Below are 19,462 nucleotides of genomic sequence, written 5' to 3' on the forward strand. Positions count from 1 at the left end.
TGGGTGCTTAGCCACATAAACTAAGACCAAGGCTTGTAAATGCATGTATAAAGTTGATTCCATCTGTTGTTAAACTAGAGCAATACAGTAAATAACTGTTAGATAAAAGATAAACAGATAATACATTATTGTGATACGCATTTATATACCCACGATGTATATCATATTTTTTAATTGAGAAATTTTACGATATGAAACATCATTAGACCGCTAATTATTACCATTTTTGTTTCGTTACAAAGAAGAATCTGCAAAACCAAAACAAAATGTAGATATAAGCTATGTTCCAATATTTACATACTGTATATGTGGCATATTTGTATAATCATTCCTTGATATCTATTTTAATCCATTCCTGACGATATGGAAAAATGAAAAATTGGATGTGGGAAAACAATGCATTTCCAGCCCTCAACCAATTTTTCCAAAAATCACTGGAACATTCTTAACACCTATATAACCATCGACCCTTGATTTCACCATGATACGGAGCTGTTCATTCATTAATTACCTAATTACGAAACTTTAAATGGGGTTATTAATGGGAATGTTCTTCCATATTGATCCGCATTCAGAAATTGAGAGAGAAAATTGTGTTCACACTGCTGTTGTGTGGAGGGTAGCCTCACCTTTCAGACATGCAACAATAACATCTCTTCAACAAGCGAGATGAATGTGGTCTTAGTTTGCTACTTTTACTCAAAGGTTGTTAAGTAAACTCATTTGAGTCCTGTAGATGGCGCTAAGCATCCAACATAGTCATGGATATGAAACACCAACCATTATAAAAGCTTAGATAAGTGGCAACTCTCTACAAAAAATCAGCATATTCAATATAAACAAAGAAATATAATTTGCATTGTACTAAGCCAAGGACCCAGAGCAAGCACATTTACCGTCCCACCTGTTATTGACCAGCCACCAGCATATTAAACAGTCATAACACGAGTATCATCTTCTCATTGCTTTGTCTCCTAGATGTTATCATGTGTGTACAAGCAACATAATTTTGCCTTTATGTGAAATTCACTCAAATAGTCCTGAGTAAACAGTAAAGTTCTGTTCTGTTAGCTGTGAAAATATGTGATTTGCTCATTGAGTTATCTGGACGTAAAATAAAATTCAGGGTCATGGGGGGCCACAGCCTATTTCAGTAGCACAGGGTGCAAGGTAGTAATCAGTCAGGATAAAGCGCTAGTCCATCATACAAACAGCAATATTCGCACTAACAGTACAAATATGAAATAAACAATAAAACTAACCCACACGTCTTTGGGGATGCATGATGAAAATCAGGGTACCTAGATGAAACTCACACCGACACGATAAGAATATGCAAACTCCACATACACAATATCCAAATGTGGGATTCCAATCCAGCATGCTTGACTGAAGTGCCAGAGGCACTGGATTACCTTTACCACAATGAAAATTATGACTGATGTCATCCTATTTCTGCTCATCCACGATTAACTACCACTCTCATGCTCATAGACTTACTGTGCAGAAGACACCAAAATTGCTAAACTGAATATTTTTCAACTGAATAATATTTGCAGTACTTTTATCTGGGAAAGACGTGCCATCACATACACAACTGGCAAAAGGAACTGGTACCAATTATACTGCTGACCAGTAAATATATTTCATATATACTGCTCAAAAAATTAAGGGAACATTTAATCATCACAGTCTAACACCAAGTCAATTAAACTTCAGGGATATCAATCTGTCCAATTAGGAAGCACAAGCAACTGTGAATCAGCTTCACCTGCTTTGGTGCAAATGAAAGCGATAACAAGTGCACTGGAGAAGTAACAGCAAGACACTCCCAAAAAGGGAATGGTTTTGCAGGTGGTGGCCACAGACAATTGCTCTCTCCTTATTCTTCCTGATGGATTCTACTCTAGTTTTGCAGTTACTAGTGTCATTGTCACTACTGGTAGCATGTGGTGATACCTGCAGCCAATTCAAGTTGCACAGGTAGTCCAGCTCCTCCAGGATGGCACATCCATACATGCCTGTCGCAAGGTTGGCTATTTATACCAGCACAGTCTCAAAAGCATGGAGGAGATACCAGGAGACAGGCTGCTTTATGAGGAGAGCTTGGCACAAGGTATCCCCCGTTTGGAAACAGTGTGGCTTTTTAGAAACATAAAAAAGCTGGATATAAAATATTACACCCTTTTTCCTCTCATGTGCTCACAACACAGTGATGCGAGTGGTGTCATAAAGTGACATTTGAGCTCTTTCCTCACATAACAATATTCACAGGTGCACTAAGATGCATTCCTTGTACTCTAAGTTGATATTGAAAGAGCACAGCTCAGTAAACTAACATAGGCAGAATGTGCAGCAAACAGTCTCTGGATATGCTAATTTAATTCATGATGCTTGAACTGTAAAACTACAGACTGTTTCAAAGTGATACTAAAACAAATATCTAACTTTACAAAATTCATCAAATGTGTTGTTCTAATCAGAGTCCAAACTGTTACCAGAATATGACTGTAAAGATGAATTGTTGCAGAAGCCATTTATTTCCCATCTTTTATACAGAGCTGTGACATGTAATATGAATGGTCAATCATAGACAAATATACATTGTTAGAATAGTCTGAAACTCAGTTATGCAATGTATCCACTGTATGTGGCTGTAGAAGATAAAATCTTTGCTAAAAATGGATTCATTCAGTTGTGACGCACTGCTTACCCTGGGGTATGCTTCTGCAAATCACATAATTTAGTAATTAAAGAGAGCAGACAACACACAAACTTAGGATTTATTTTGGAAAAAAAAAAAAAAAGACACCCATAGATATGTATAAATACAATTATTGCTTTTGATTGACTTGCAGGTTTACTGCAACGTAAAGTACGTAGATATATGGCTGGACACCTCATACATGAGTGGTTAAAATACTCAATCTTTTTTCCATAGCCTAACTGGTATTGAAACCTCCATGCATCCATCAATCTATCTAATTTATAAACTGTTTATCCATTCCAAGGCAACAGTGTTAACCACTAAACATTACACACTACAGTCTAGAAAAAGAAAAAAAAACAAAAAAAAACATTTTACATTGATTATTACTGATATTACTAGATGTTCACAAAACACTTTTATTATATTCAGCAGTGTTTCTTCAAAAATTAATGGAATTCCCTTATTCGTTCCTGTAAGACATACTAAGTTTATAAAACTTATTTTTTCAATAGAGATATTTTCAATAAGAAACCCAGTTGACAAAGAGCCTTAAATATTTATAAACAATACTTTGTAATTTTATGAGCTAAACCCTGTGTATTAGAATATACTGACAATTAAAGTGCATTACAGCTTAAAAGTTTCAAGTTTTCTGCTTGTTCTTAATTTGATAATAATCTTATTTGTCTATATCACTTATGTTTACCTTTATAGCAGTGCGGATATGGATATGCTACCCTATGTACTGATGCATTATGACTCTACTTTATCTTTTGTAGGTATCTCTATCTATAGTTTTAAAAATAAATATAGGAAGGTTCAAAAATAAGCCAAGAGAATAGAAATGTATGATAGATAGATAGATACTAGAAACAGCTTATTTAAAGTTACTTTGCATAGTATGCCTGTTTCTACAATGTCTAGAACTAAATTAAAAAAGGAAAACTCTGGGGAACGACAAGCCAATATAGCTTAGGCTACTGTCGCCAGAAGATGGCCTCTGGAAGTGCAAAAGACATTACACGTGCTTAAATAAAATGTCATTTTGTGATGTGTGAATGATGATGACAAACAAGCATACCTGTTTAGGCAGACTCTGTAGAATTGGTCATAACATGCGTAAATGTTGCTTTGGGATCAGAAATACATAGTACAGGGCATATATATAAAGACATAAAAAAGATAAATATGATTAGCCAGTGTTTTTACCATGTTTGATGCCTGATGCCATTGAAGCCAACAGCATGTCTAACATTTTAGAATTGGTCAAATTATTCACTTAGATTAAAAAACCTCAATGTAAATACTATGATCATTCTAGAGGACAATAAGAAAAATGTTAATTTAAATTTAATTAAAATGAAAGTAGTGGTTTCATATGAGCATCCATTATCGATTACACTTAATCCAGTTTAAATTCATGGGTGTTGATAACCTAATCCAGTAGCACTGGGTACAAGAAAGGAAACAGTCCGGGATGAGCCACCAGTACATCGCAGAGCTCAGTCATGCACACACTTCCTGATTGAATTTGATTAAATGCAACCAAACTATGTTGATATTTACTTCTTTAAGCATTTTGATTTTTGATGTTATTGATCTCTCATGTATAGATACACATGTGAACCACTCATTACCCATCCACCAGTTTCCCCAACTCATCTTATTACATTACAATTCTCTGGTAATATATAGTAAAATAATAGTAAAAGTCCATCCAAGCAGCAATAGGCAAAGAAATGAAACCATTACCAGACTCACTTGTAAAATGCCCTGCATTACTGTTTACATGTATGTACAGTCATGTGAAAACATTAGGACACCCTTTGAAAGCATGTGGTTTTTTGTAACATTTTTAATAAATGGTTATTTCATCTCCGTTTCAACAATACAGAGATTAAAGTAATCAAACTAAACAAAGAAAACTGAAGAAAAGTCTTTTCAAGATCTTCTGTAAATGTCATTCTACAAAAATGCCTATTCTAACTGAGGAAAAAGATAGGACACCCTCACATGTATTCCCTCTTAAATTGGCTCAGATCTCACACAGGTATATCACACCAGGTGCACATAATTAGTAGATCGTTACTCTGCATGTTGAATGAGGCTTGCCCTATTTAAACCTCAGACATTTAGTTTGGTGTGCTCCTGACTGTTGAAGTGAGAGTGAGCACCATGGTGAGAACAAAAGAGCTGTCAGAGGACTTCAGAAAAAAGATTGTAGCAGCCTATGAGTCTGGGAAGGGATTTAAAAAGATCTCAAAAGATTTTGAAATCAGCCATTCCACTGTCCGGAAGATAGTCTACAAGTGGAGGGCTTTCAAAACAACTGCCAACATGCCCAGGACTGGTCGCCCCAGCAAGTTCACCCCAAGAGCAGACCGCAAGATGCTAAAAGAGGTCTCCAAAAACCCTAAAGTGTCATCTCGAGAACTACAGCAGGCTCTGGCTACTGTTGATGTAGAAGTACATGCCTCTACAATCAGAAAGAGACTGTACAAGTTTAACTTGCATGGGAGGTGTGCAAGGAGGAAACCTTTGCTTTCCAAGAGAAACATCGAGGCCAGACTGACATTTGCCAGAGATAAAGTTGACAAAGACCAGGACTTCTGGAATAATGTTCTTTGGACAGATGAGTCCAAAATTGAATTATTTGGACACAACAGCAGAGGACATGTTTGGCGTAAACCAAACACAGCATTCCAAGAAAAGAACCTCATACCAACTGTGAAGCATGGAGGTGGAAGTGTCATGGTTTGGGGCTGCTTTGCTGCAGCAGGACCTGGTCAGCTCACCATCATAGAATCCACGATGAATTCTACTGTGTATCAGAAGGTGCTTGAAGAACATGTGAGACCATCAGTTAGAAAATTAAAGCTGAAGCGGAACTGGACCATGCAACATGACAATGACCCAAAACATACTAGTAAATCAACCAAAGATTGGCTGAAAAGAAGAAATGGAGAGTCCTGGAATGGCCAAGTCAAAGTCCAGATTTGAATCCCATTGAGATGCTGTGGGGTGACTTGAAAAGGGCTGTACGTGCAAGAAACCCCTCAAACATCTCACAGCTGAAAAAGTTCTGCATTGAGGAGTGGGGTAAAATTTCCTCAGACCGATGTCGAAGACTGGTAGATGGCTACAAGAACCGTCTCACTGCAGTTATTTCAGCCAAAGGAGGTAACACTCGCTATTAGGGGCAAGGGTGTCCTATCTTTTCCTCAGTTAGAATAGGCATTTTTGTAGAATGACATTTACAGAAGATCTTGAAAAGACTTTTCTTCAGTTTTCTTTGTTTAGTTGGATTACTTTAATCTCTCTGTATTGTTGAAACGGAGATGAAATAACCATTTATTAAAAATGTTACAAAAAACCACATGCTTTCAAAGGGTGTCCTAATGTTTTCACATGACTGTATGTGTGACCATTCTGCTATATACAAATTACAGTACATCCGGAAAGTATTCACAGCACATCACTTTTTCCACATTTTGTTATGTTACAGCCTTATTCCAAAATGGATTAAATTCATTTTTTCCCTTAGAATTCTACACACAACACCCCATAATGACAACAAGAAAAAAGTTTACTTGGTTTTTGCAAATGTATTAAAAATAAAAAAAACTGAGAAATCACATGTCCATAAGTATTCACAGCCTTTGCTCAATACTTTGTCGATGCACCTTTGGAGCAATTACAGCCTCAAGTCTTTTTGAATATGATGCCACAAGCTTGGCACACCTATTCTTGGCCAGTTTCGCCCATTCCTCTTTGCAGCACCTCTCAAGCTCCATCAGGTTGGATGGGAAGCGTCGGTGCACAGCCATTTTAAGATCTCTCCAGAGATGTTCAATCGGATTCAAGTCTGGGCTCTGGCTGGGCCACTCAAGGACATTCACAGAGTTGTCCTGAAGCCACTCCTTTGATATCTTGGCTGTGTGCTTAGGGTCGTTGTCCTGCTGAAAGATGAACCATCGCTCCAGTCTGAGGTCAAGAGCGCTCTGGAGCAGGTTTTCATCCAGGATGTCTCTGTACATTGCTGCAGTCATCTTTCCCTTTATCCTGACTAGTCTCCCAGTTCCTGCCGCTGAAAAACATCCTCACAGCATGATGCTGCCACCACCATGCTTCACTGTAGGGATGGTATTGGCCTGGTGATGAGCGGTGCCTGGTTTCCTCCAAATGTGACGCCTGGCATTCACACCAAAGAGTTAAATTTTTGCCTCATCAGACCGAACAGTTTTGTTTCTCATAGTCTGAGAATCCTTCAGGTGCCTTTTCGCAAACTCCAGGCGTGCTGCCATGTGCCTTCTACTAAGAAGTGGCTTCCATCTGGCCACTCTACCATACAGGCCTCATTGGTGGATTGCTGCAGAGATGGTTGTCCTTCTGGAAGGTTCTCCTCTCTCCACAGAGGACCTCTGGAGCTCTGACAGAGTGACCGTCGGGTTCTTGGTCACCTCCGCGACTAAGACCCTTCTCCCCCGATTACTCAGTTTAGATGGCCGGCCAGCTCTAGGGAGAGTCCTGGTGGTTTCGAACGTCTTCCACTTACGGATGATGGAGGCCACTGTGCTCACTGGGACCTTCAAAGCAGCAGAAATTTTTCGGTAACCTTCCCCAGATTTGTACCTCGAGACAATTCTGTCTCGGAGGTCTACAGACAATTCCTTTGACTTCATTTTTGGTTTGTGCTCTGACATAAACTGTTAACTGTGGGATCTTATATAGACAGGTGTGTGCTTGTCCAAATCATATCCAATCAACTGCATTTACCACAGGTGGACTCCAATGAAGCTGCAGAAACATCTCAATGATGATCAGGGGTAACAGGATGCACCTGAGCTCAATTTGGAGCTTCATGGCAAAGGTTGTGAATACTTACAGTGGGTACGGAAACCAGTCTCTTTAGGTCTCTGACTGGTTGCAATCGAGGGAAAGATTGTGGCCAAGTACAGGGATATCCTGGACAAAAACCTTCTCCAGAGTGCTAAGGACCTCAGACTGGGCCGAAGGTTTACCTTCCAACAAGACAATGACCCTATGCACACAGCTAAAATAACGAAGGAGTGGCTTCACAACAACTCTGTGACTGTTCTTGAATGGCCCAGCCAGAGCCCTGACTTAAACCCAATTGAGCATCTCTGGTGAGACCTAAAAATGGCTGTCCACCAACGTTTACCATCCAACCTGACAGAACTGGAGAGGATCTGCAAGGAGGAATGGCAGAGGATCCCCAAATCCAGGTGTGAAAAACTTTCCCAAGAAGACTCATGGCTGTATTAGCTCAAAAGGGTCCTTCTACTAAATACTGAGCAAAGGGTCTGAATACTTAGGACCATGTGATGTTTCAGTTTTTCTTTTTTAATGAATCTGCAACAATTTCAAAAATTATTTTTTTTGTCTGTCAATATAGGGTGCTGTGTGTACATTAATGAGGAAAAAAATTAATTTAAATGATTTTAGCAAATGGCTGCAATATAACAAAGAGTGAAAAATTGAAGGGGGTCTGAATACTTTCCGTATCCACTGTATGTACATGTGCTTTCTCAGTTTTTTATTTTTAATAAATTTGCAAAAACTTCAAGTAAACTTTTTTCACGTTGTCATTATGGGGTGTTGTGTGTAGAATTCTGAGGAAAAAAATGAATTTAATCCATTTTGGAATAAGGCTGTAACATAACAAAATGTGGAAAAAGTGATGCGCTGTGAATACTTCCGGATACACTGTATATTATGGCAAGTCTGGAGGTTAAATGAAAGTTTATTTTTAATTATATTTTATATGGTCAACTGTAAATATTGTGGAGATCTGCCACCTAAATTAAAAAAGCATTAGCCTCCATATATTTTTCCATTCTATCTTCATGCCCTATCATCTGATGAGATATTTACAATAAAACCTCCAAAGTACATAATAAACTCTCATTTACCTTAAAAAATACATACAGTGTAAAAACATTACTAAAATATTCAATATTCTAATTATTCTTTCTAATTTTAGAAACCTTCAGCCTAATACAAAAAAGTTTTTTTTTTTGTTTAATGGTGCACCTATGCCCAAAATATCTATATTTATTAGTACAATACAAAAAGTATTTTCAGACTGTACTTTAGTATCAGTTGCAGAAAATAAAGGCAATGCAATTTTAAAATGTACAAGAAAAATACTGTTTACTACAGTCCTAACATATTTTAAGCAGTAAGAATTAAAAAGTCTGAAAGATGAAAATACCAAAGGAAAAAAAAAAATCACAGTGTTATTACTTATCTTTTCTTACAGACTCAAAGCTTTTATCTTGCCAAAGGCTTTTAGGGCAAAAAAGTTTTAAAATAAAAGTGCAAATAATGGTGGCAGCTACTTGAGAAAAATATTGTTTCATGATGATAATTTATTTTCTGTTTAATTACTTTACCTCAATAAAATGACATTTTTTTTATTGACCAAGGGTGTCAATATTAGTGAAGGGCACTGTTCACCTACATTCATTCATTTATTGAATCAATTTGTTCCTCTTTATTTGCACTTCATGGATAAATTTACAGAGTGAATCCTATCCTACACCAGGATCAGATGGAGAGCAGGAATAAACCATGTATGGAGCACCAGTCCATTACAGGGCAAACTTGAGTAGATCTCAATATTCACTCACATCTGGTCAGTTTAGAATTAAAAATAAATGTAACAAGCCCAATCAGAATAGAAGATGATAAGGGAAAACTGAAAATAGTAACAAAGATGACATTGTTTTCGCATTCCAGTATAGAAAAATATCTCCCTGTCAAGGAAATGTTAGAGGAAAAGAAGCAAAATGTTTAATGAAACTAATTAAAAAATAAAAGTTTAAAAAAATGTGCAGATTAAGGCTGAATAATTCATTATAGAAAGGATAAATAATATTAAATATGGAACATGGCATAACTACAGAAAGACCTATATACAATCTATATACAGTAGTGTGATTAACATTTCTATTTTAATTAATCTATCCATACATTCTTTTTCCTGGTGAAGCACAAAGTGAAAACCAGCCCTAGACACACACATTCATACTCACTCACACAAAGCCTGTTTAGACTCTCCAGGTAAATGAATCTTCATGTCTTAGAGATTTGGGATAAAAACAGAATGATTAACCTTTTACATGTCTTACTTTAATAATTGAAAGCTGTCAGTAAAAGAATGACCTTTGACAGATAATTCAACTCAAATAAGGCAACTAATATTATTGATGCACATTTATTAAACTGTAGTCTGAAAACTAAAAAAGATACAACAACAAATATTTTACAGAAATAATTTATAATGATAGTGGGGGACTAAATACTGAAAAATATGTAAAATAGTTACAGAATCTCTAAATTTAAGTATTGACTGAGAAAATAAAATAGTTTTTGATATAGACAGTTAAATCATTAACCTTAATAGCTATAATCACAGCCCCTCATTTTACCTGGAGCATATCGACAAAACACAGTAATATTTTACTGTCACAACAGGAAATAAACATTTCAAAATAATATTTTACTAAAATTCAGTTTGATTAAGTTTATGTATTCTCCAATATGAACAAAAAATGGTTCATTACTTGGATTAAGTGAAGTTAGGAAATGGAAGACTGGAGAATTTAGTACATTTTTGCTTTATTTCAATCCATGATAACCAGCACACAAAAGTCAAGCAACAGTATACTTCACTTGAAATAAACATAACACATTACGTACCAGTGATCCAAAACCAACGGTCCAAAAGTGCTCATTGCGTACTTCTAATACTCCATCAAGAGTAGAAACCTATTTTGAAAATAAAATGAACTGTTAACACTGTACACATTTTACTGAAGAAGCTTTTCAATACTAAAAGTTAGCTGCCCACGATTACCTTGTTCTGTATACTCAAGTGACATACCAGCATGGATTTTATCTATCATATGAATAGGTAAATAGTTTAATAAGTAATAATTGTAACATGAAATATGAAGTTTGCATCCTATTATCTGTGGCATTTCAAAATTTAACAAAAGGGAGGACAGCTTTGGGGAGTTTGCTTGAAATCTGAGGAAGAATTGCTGGCTGATGCATTTACTGGCCTGAAGCCAGAGTATAGTACTCTGTTTCTCATATTGAACTACTTCAAAAGAAATATCTATGATACTGAACGTATCTTGCAACTATGTCACTACGTGGGATGGTTTTTCACCAGCAGCTGAAGTGTTTTCAGCTTTTGTTCTATTTTCCCAAATGTGAATCCTGCATTGGAGCCAAGAATCTGTTTGGGATAATAACTAAATTAATATATAATTATATTTCATAACTATACCATGGGGACAATGGATATAGGATTATATTTCACCACCATACCATTAGGAAAGCTTATTTTTGTGATATTTTGTTAGGAAAACATGTGACTTGAACAAACCACTGTAGCATTCAGGCTGCTTTTACATCATAATAGTAGGTTATATTTTGCTTACACATTAAACGGTGATTTTTTTTTTTATCTTATTTTTTGTTTTATTACAAACTAGCAAAATACCCGCGCTTCGCAGCGGAGAAGTAGTGTGTTAAAGAAGCAATGAAAAGAAAAGGAAACATTTTGAAAATAACGTAACCTGATTGTCAATGTAATTGTTTTGTCACTGTTGTGAGTGATGAGTGTTGTTGTCATATATATATATATATATATATATATATATATATATATATATATATATATATATATATATATATATTTACACACACACACATAAACATATATATATATATACATATCTATACATATACACATAAATACATACACACATACATACATACATACACACACATATATACACACAAATACATATATATATATTTACATACACACACACATATATAAACATATATATATACATATCTACATATATACACACACAGCTATTTCGTATCAGTGCAATACGCTGCTTGTTAAAACGGATGACTCCCGCTCTTACGTGCAAGTCTGCGTGGATATTATGAACTATCGTATTTGTTCAAGTTCTATTTAAATTTTAAATAGAAGGAATTTTTATTTAGTCGACAGAAATATCTTTGGTAGGAATGGTAAAACAGACAGGAATATTATTTGTGAATAAATCAACTCAAACCTTAAACAACTTATAATATTTTGCTCTCCATAAAAATATATCCTGTCCAAATTATACAAGTTAGAAATAAAGTAAACGTTAAAAGAACAAACATTCAAATTTCTTTACTCTTATGTAATTTTATATAAAAAATAAACTTAGATTTTAAATATCCCAAAAGATTTTGCTCTCCATAAAAATATATCGTGTCAAAATTATACAAATTCAAATATGAACATGCTGCATAACAAAACCTGGAAATATAAATAAAATGTGTTCCTTTCAGCAATAACAAATCAAATCATTCAGTTGTCTTTGCTCATATGTCATTTTAGAGCTGGACGCCTGGCATCTTTTTTTGGCCACAAGTTCGTTTCTGTTTGGTGTGAGGTTCTGTGTTGTGGAGATTCTCAGGATGGATTGCAGGTGCTCATCAGTGAGGCGACTCCTGTGTGCTGTTTTGTTAGTCTTTATCACTGAGAAGAGCTTCTCACACAGATATGTGCTACCAAACATGCACAAGGTTCGAGCCGCATGTAGACGGACTTTTTTTGTTCTTCAAAGTCACCAAAGCGCCGTGCAAACTCAGTGCGCAGTGCGCTCAGTTTATCAGCAAAGTGCGTATTTGGGAACACCGTAGTGACGACTTGGTTTAACATTACTTGGCAACAGGGAAAGTGGGGCAAGGTGAACTGGTGCATTTGTGTCTCCCATAAAAGCAGCTTCACTTGAAATCACTTTGTGATTGTGCACGGTTAAAGCGTCCGCTGAAGTGTCAGATTCTTATTTAATTATGCTGTTTTCTGTATCTTCTGCATTGCATTCAGGTTACCCTGATGTTATGTCTCATAGTGCCGTCTTAGATTAAATTCTGTAATTACAGCCACATTAGCTCCACAAATGAGACACACGGGTTCAGTAAACATATACTCAGCCTCCCATCGGTTTTTAAAGGCTCTATTTTCAGAATCAACTTTTCTCTTCAGCATCGTGTGAGCTAGCTTCGCAATAACTTGCAGCATCGTAAGGTAGACTTGATTAACGCGGTTAAGTGTTCGGCAAGGCAGCTGAAGCGCTGCATTATGGGATCTGTAGTTTATTGTGTTACCAGCGCTTCATATACCCGGGCTTTAATAACAATAATACAGTATATAAAATGATCTCGGGCGGATATAATTACGCCGGGCCGGATGTGGCCCGCGGCCCTTGAGTTTGACACATATGGACTAAATAGAACTTTAAAGATATATTTTTTTAAATGTGATCACGCAACCCCACACTATGCGACTCTTCAATTCTACCATGACCATTACGCGTAGAATTTCGATATAAAACCTGCCCAACTTTTGTAAGGAATGAACCTGCCAAATTTCAGCCTTCCACCCACACGGGAAGTTGGAGAATTAGTGAGTGTGTGAGTGAGTGTGTGAGTGTGTGAGTGTGTGAGTGAGTGAGTGAGTGAGTGAGTGAGTGAGTGAGGGCTTTGCCTTTTATCAGTATAGATAGAAAATGTACACATTTCTTTCCTTAATTTCATACAACACACAGAAGCAGTCTGCAATAAACAAAGACCTCATGTGTCTCAGGGAGTCAAGTATTTCTAATGTTAATTATAAAATTGACACTTTTCAATAGAACCGAGTATGTTTAAATTTGGCTTAAGAAATCAAAATGTCAAAATCCAAAACATTCTCAAGAAACTGTGAAACAAAATGGCAAAATATTAAAAATGTAACAACCAGAAATCTGTCAATATTATTTAAACAAATAAGTATTGCAGAAAGATTTATTCTCAGACAACATTCCATCTTTTGCCATGAAATTGAGAAATCAGATACACAAAGCATCCACATCAAATATTCTCTCTTTCCAACATGTGTTAAACACCCTAATGAAGTTTATTTACAGTACGACTACAGGATAGTCCATATAGAAAATCATTTTGGACACAAATCTATACTAATAAAAGGCAAAGCCCTCACTGACTCACTCATCACTAATTCTCCAACTTCACGTGTAGGTAGAAGGCTGAAATTTAGCAGGCTCATTCCTTACAGGTTACTTACAAAAGTTAAGCAGGTTTCATTTCGAAATTCTACATGTAACGGTCATAACTGAATCCTACTTACATACATATATACGTCCATAGCCTGCAGCTCGGTCGCCGTGCAAGGCGGAGTTGCATTCCCCCATTCCCATGCCTCCCACGTAGTTGGCTGCCTGCCTATATTGCGTCCCCCATATCAGGAGATAATTATACTACACAGGAGCACTATAAGAGTGAAAATGCTTAAGCCCTTCACCTATGCTTCTGCATGTGAGTTGATGGCTGCCGCTGAATTGTTTGGTTGTCGCTTTCAAGTGTACCGAAATGGCCAAATATTTTACACCTTTGAAGAGAATCGCCAGTGCCTCTTAAACATCTTAGATTCACAGGTGACGATTTCAGTAGTGGACACTTTGATGTTTATGAATGTTTCAACTCTCAAAAGCTGGATGCGAATTTATCGATGAAGCCGGTTATATGCTTACAACGCTTGACAGTTGCCGAATGTCACTTCAACACAAGTCCTGCAAATACTAACATAATTGAAACAAACCATGAAACTCAAATCAATTATGACAGCAGCAATCCAAGCTGGAAGAAAACAGTAAAAAGGAGGCGTGTCAGACGTTGGTACATTTTCTGATGCAACTAGACAGAAGCTATTTCGTGACGCTGCCGCCAAATACTCGCAGAAAAATCCACAAGTTAATAGACACGCTGCCGCTAAATACTAGCAGGCAAATTCACAAGTTAATACCGGGAATGTCTGTTAAACATCTTAGATTCACGAGTAGCGATTTGGGTAGTGAACACTTCGATGAATGAAACCTGTTATCTTTACAACGGTTGACAACGAAGATGAGATGGTCAGGGATAGACTAGACAAACACGGAATGTAACTTGAACACAACACGCCCTCCAAATACGAACCTGATTGAAAGAAATAATGATAATCAAATCCTTGATGAGAGCAACACGCATAACAGTGACAAAACAATTACATTGACAATCATGTTACGTTATTTTTAAAATGTTTCCTTTTCTTTTTCATAACTTCTTTAACACACTACTTCTCTGCTGCGAAGCACGGGTATTTTGCTAGTAATTAAATAAATAAATGTAATTTTCATTTGTCAAAGCTGAGAAGGTGGATCCTAGTACATATGGTTTTCTGATTTTCTGGTGAATGTTCCATTGAGTGGCCATTTGCTTGACTTAGGAATCCTGCGGCTCATGTTTTTTTTCTTTATTTATTGTCACACTAGCAGAATACCCGCGCTTCGCAGCGGAGAAGCAGTGTGTTAAAGAAGGTATGAAAAAGAAAAGGAAAAATTTTAAAAATAACGTAACATGATTGTTAATGTAATTGTTTTGTCATTGATATGAGTGTTGTTCTCATATCTATCTATATATATATCTCTCTATCTATCTATCTATATATATATATATATATATATATACGCTTGGCAGCGGAGAAGTAGTGTGTTAAAGAAGAAAAGAGAAAGAAAAGGAAACATTTTGAAAATAACGTAACATGATTGTCAATGTAATTGTTTTGTCACTGTTATGAGTGTCGCTGTGATATATATATATATATATATATATATATAGCAAAATACCAGCTTCACAGCGATGTCATGTGTTAAAGAAGTTATGAAAAAGAAAAGGAAACATTTTAAAAATAATGTAACATGATTGTCAAAGTAATTGTTTTGTGTATTTGGCGGCAGCGCCACGAAGTTGTTTTCGCAGCTGCATCAGAAAATGTACCACGACGTCTGACACGCCTCCTTTTACTGTTTTCTCACAGCTTGGATTGCTGCTGTCATATATACACATACACACACACACACACACACACACACACATACATACATACATACATAGACATATATATATATATAGACATATATATATATATATATAGACATATATATATATATACATATCTTCATATCTACATATCTATATATATATCTACATATACACACATATCTATATATATATCTACATATACACATATATATATATATATATATATATATATATATATACACACACACATACATACCTATCTACATTATATATTCACACATACATACATACACACAAATTATATATATGTGTGTATGTGTGTGTGTGTATATATATATACACATACATATACTTGTGTGTATGTTTGTATGTGTCTATATGTGTGTGTATAGGTTTGGTCACTGAGTGCAAGGGAAAAATAATAAATTATAGTCTATAAGTTATTAAACAGTAAAACATTAACGCTTTTAAGAAGTACAGGTACATTGAAATTACATTTTCTATGTGAACGTTCAAATTTGTGCCTCGCCTCGATTGTGAATCGCCTTAATATTATTTTGTCGTGGTGTAGAAAAGGGGTCCCGTGTTTGCAATTGTCAGGGCTATAGTGCAGGGGGAGGATGAAAAAAATTAAAAGTGCTCACTTTGACTTAAGGCAGAAGCGCAGTCAGCGTCTCAAAGGCCGGCATAGCTATGCACGCGCGCTGGCTGCTCGACTTTTGTTGGGCAGGAGACCCCAGTTTGCAGACACGTTCATGATATCAAAAGTCTCAGCGCTCTTTGGAGGTCATTCATATATTATATATATATATATAGCAAAATACCCGCGCCTCGCAGCGGAGAAGTAGTGTGTTAAAGAAGTAATGAAAAGAAAAGGAAACATTTTAATAATAACGTAACATGATTGACATTGTCATGAGTGTTGCTGTCATATATATGCCTGCCTAAATAAGTCACCCTCGCTTTGCTCTTACCTTTTTACCGTTCATTTAATCATGGCTAGTGGCGGAAAAATTATAAAATGGAAGGAGGATGGCTTTACCAAAACAATTATTGATGGCGAATCGATTATTCATAAAGCTTGAATTGGTGATCTGTTTTTCTGTGTTAACCTCATATTTTTTCATACTTCTTCTCAAACTAAGGTGGTGCGAGGGTAAAATGAATCGGGATGCGCTGATCAATGTAATCCGTGTACCAGGAAATCATGCATTGACAAAAGCTCCCTTTGCTTGTAATGCAAAGTGTGATTAAATGCATTATTTTTTAACGCGTTATGGAGCACATGCATCGAAGCTTCTCGGCTGTGCTTGTGCTAAGAAAAGCAAAGATTTTAAAAATAACGTAACACGATTGTCAATGTGACCTTTTGTAAGTAGTGCCTGGAGGATTCAGTGTGGAGAAACTCTAGAGAGAGCGTGTGTATTAACTTGTGGATTTTTCTGTGAGTATTTGGTGGCAGTCTGAGAAAGTTGCTTCGGAAGACAGCGTTAGCCGCGGAGCTCAGCTCAGAGCAAAATGAGGTGGGAGGGGAGATGATGACGTGACTCCCCCACCCGCCTTAACTGTCAATCCCCCACAAACACAGTCTCGGAATTTGCATAAGCACACCCCTTCACCTACAATTTTAACTTAGTTACAAAGTGATCAAAACTCGTTTATATCCTCGTCCTCTCATTAAACTTGTATCCCGCATTACCTGTGTGTATGTGTAACGCCAGCGGTAGCCTGTCTATGAACTTAATTTAAAGTTTAGGTTTACACCGTGCTTTCTTTCCGAGCTGGCAACACTCATGAATATGGTAGTATATGTCACTCGCTCACTTCTTATTGTTTTAGCTGCCTTCTCAATTATATAATGCATGTTTTCTTAAGCGCTTTTTGGAGGTCTTCCTGGTTTTCTACGCACTGTGTTGACAGTCAGTTCACGTGATTACGTGGGAGGCGTGATGATGTCACACGAAACTCCGCCCCCCACGTCATTGCAGCTCAACTCCATTACAGTTAATGGAGAAAAATACCTTCCAGTTATGACCATTAGGCATATAATTTCGAAATGAAACCTGCCCAACTTTTGTAAGTAAGCTGTAAGGAATGAGCCTGCCAAATTTCAGCCTTCTACCTACACGGGAAGTTGGAGAATTAGTGATGAGTCAGTCAGTGAGTGAGTGAGGGCTTTGCCTTTTATTAGTATAGATAGATTTTAAAGATTTTCATTTTATTTACGTATTTTTGATCTGTAGGCTTAAGTTGTTATCTTTGTACAGAGGAAATGCAAAGCCTACTACAGAGAAGACCTCTGGCTGATATTTCTGACAACTGGTAGAGTGAAATGACAATGGTACTATATCAGTAAAGGATGAAAAGATGGATCCCCAGGGCCGCTTTATCTGTTGATGGTAATTATATGCTTTGAAATTTTTTATTTCTTTTTTTTGTTTTGTTTTTTTAAGGTGTCATATCAGCAGCATTAAGAACTGCCACATACCCACACAACACAACAATAGGCCATGCTGCAAAACACACTGTACACATCTTTAAACCCATTCCAAACCAATACAAATGAATAAACAAACCTTTGTAGATTTCATTGACTTCATGTATCCAAATCAGACTGAGCCACTATAATGCTATTTTCATGAACTTGCTAGCAACAATCAACCACAATATCAAAATTCTGTGATCTTACAAACCTATGCTAGTCACTTTTTGTTAAATAGTTATAAAAGTTATAAAGAACTGACTACAACCATTGCTATGACAGCATATAAGCCACAATGTGCATTTAATAACAAAAGGCTACCCATAGTGGGTGAAAACAGTTTCCAATACAACAGAGGCAAAAACTACTGTTTTTCTTTAAAATAAGACAAATATTACTCTATTACTACTTTTAAAAATGCAAAATTCATGTGCATTGAATGCAAGTACTATAAATTCAGTATGTAACCAAAAAAATATATATATATTATTATACTTACTTCTCTGATTAATTTATCGAGCTGACCAATAACATATGATGGAGTCGTCTGAAGGAAAAAAGAAAAAAAAAATTATTCACAGTTACAGCAAAACACCTGCATACTTGTCCATTCACTAACACATTTAAGTGCTCCAGTATCATTAAGGAACAAATGGAAGTTGATACCAATGATAATGCTGCTGTCATATTGTTAACTTTATTCAAACAGCCTAACATATTCAGCAAATTTTAGCCTCCAATTATGCAAGAGCTAAAGACACGGAGCTGCTTTAGCAAATGTGGAAGTCTGCAACAAACAAAAATATACATAATGCAGCAATTACACATCTTCTAATGCTGCAATGTCGTCTTTGTAGTGATGGGGTGAAAATAGCACACAGTAATACAGATGTGGGCTTAATAGTACACGATATTCTGAGTATAACATTTACTGATTTATGTTTAACAGCTTTTAACAGTATAAAAATGTATTAGTCTCTGCACATTGTCTGGTTGACAATGTTGTTTCAATACAAACGTGTACATCTTCTTTCAGACAGTGCTTCATAAGGGCCAGAGCTGTCAGTATTGTAATTATAACTACATTCCTTTTGTTTCTATCAAGCTTCATCACCTGACTGCATTTGAAATATATTTTCAGATGGTTGCAAAAACTTTGGAGATTTACAAGGCGTTGTTAAATATTTTTTTGCATTTTTCTGACTAGTTGTAGTCTCTTCTGCGGTGTCATCTGCAAATTTCAAAAGTTTGACTTCAGGTGTATAGTAAATAGTACACTGGGTGGAAGTGAAGAGTTACCAGAC

General features: G+C 36.2%; 1 protein-coding gene across 1 annotated transcript in view; it reads right to left on the reverse strand.

Moving 5' to 3' along the window:
• slc30a6 (solute carrier family 30 member 6) overlaps window positions 1-19,462 on the reverse strand; it is a 144,353-nt gene that overhangs the window by 10,457 nt on the left and 114,434 nt on the right. The window contains exons 13-14 of the mRNA XM_039738151.1: window positions 18,658-18,705; window positions 10,436-10,504 (exon numbers count right to left, since the gene is read on the reverse strand). Of these exons, the coding sequence (XP_039594085.1) occupies window positions 10,436-10,504; window positions 18,658-18,705 (117 nt within the window). The remainder of the gene's footprint in view (window positions 1-10,435; window positions 10,505-18,657; window positions 18,706-19,462) is intronic.

Source organism: Polypterus senegalus, chromosome 16 (assembly GCF_016835505.1).
Source record: "Polypterus senegalus isolate Bchr_013 chromosome 16, ASM1683550v1, whole genome shotgun sequence".
In the NCBI taxonomy this organism is placed as follows: domain Eukaryota; kingdom Metazoa; phylum Chordata; class Cladistia; order Polypteriformes; family Polypteridae; genus Polypterus; species Polypterus senegalus.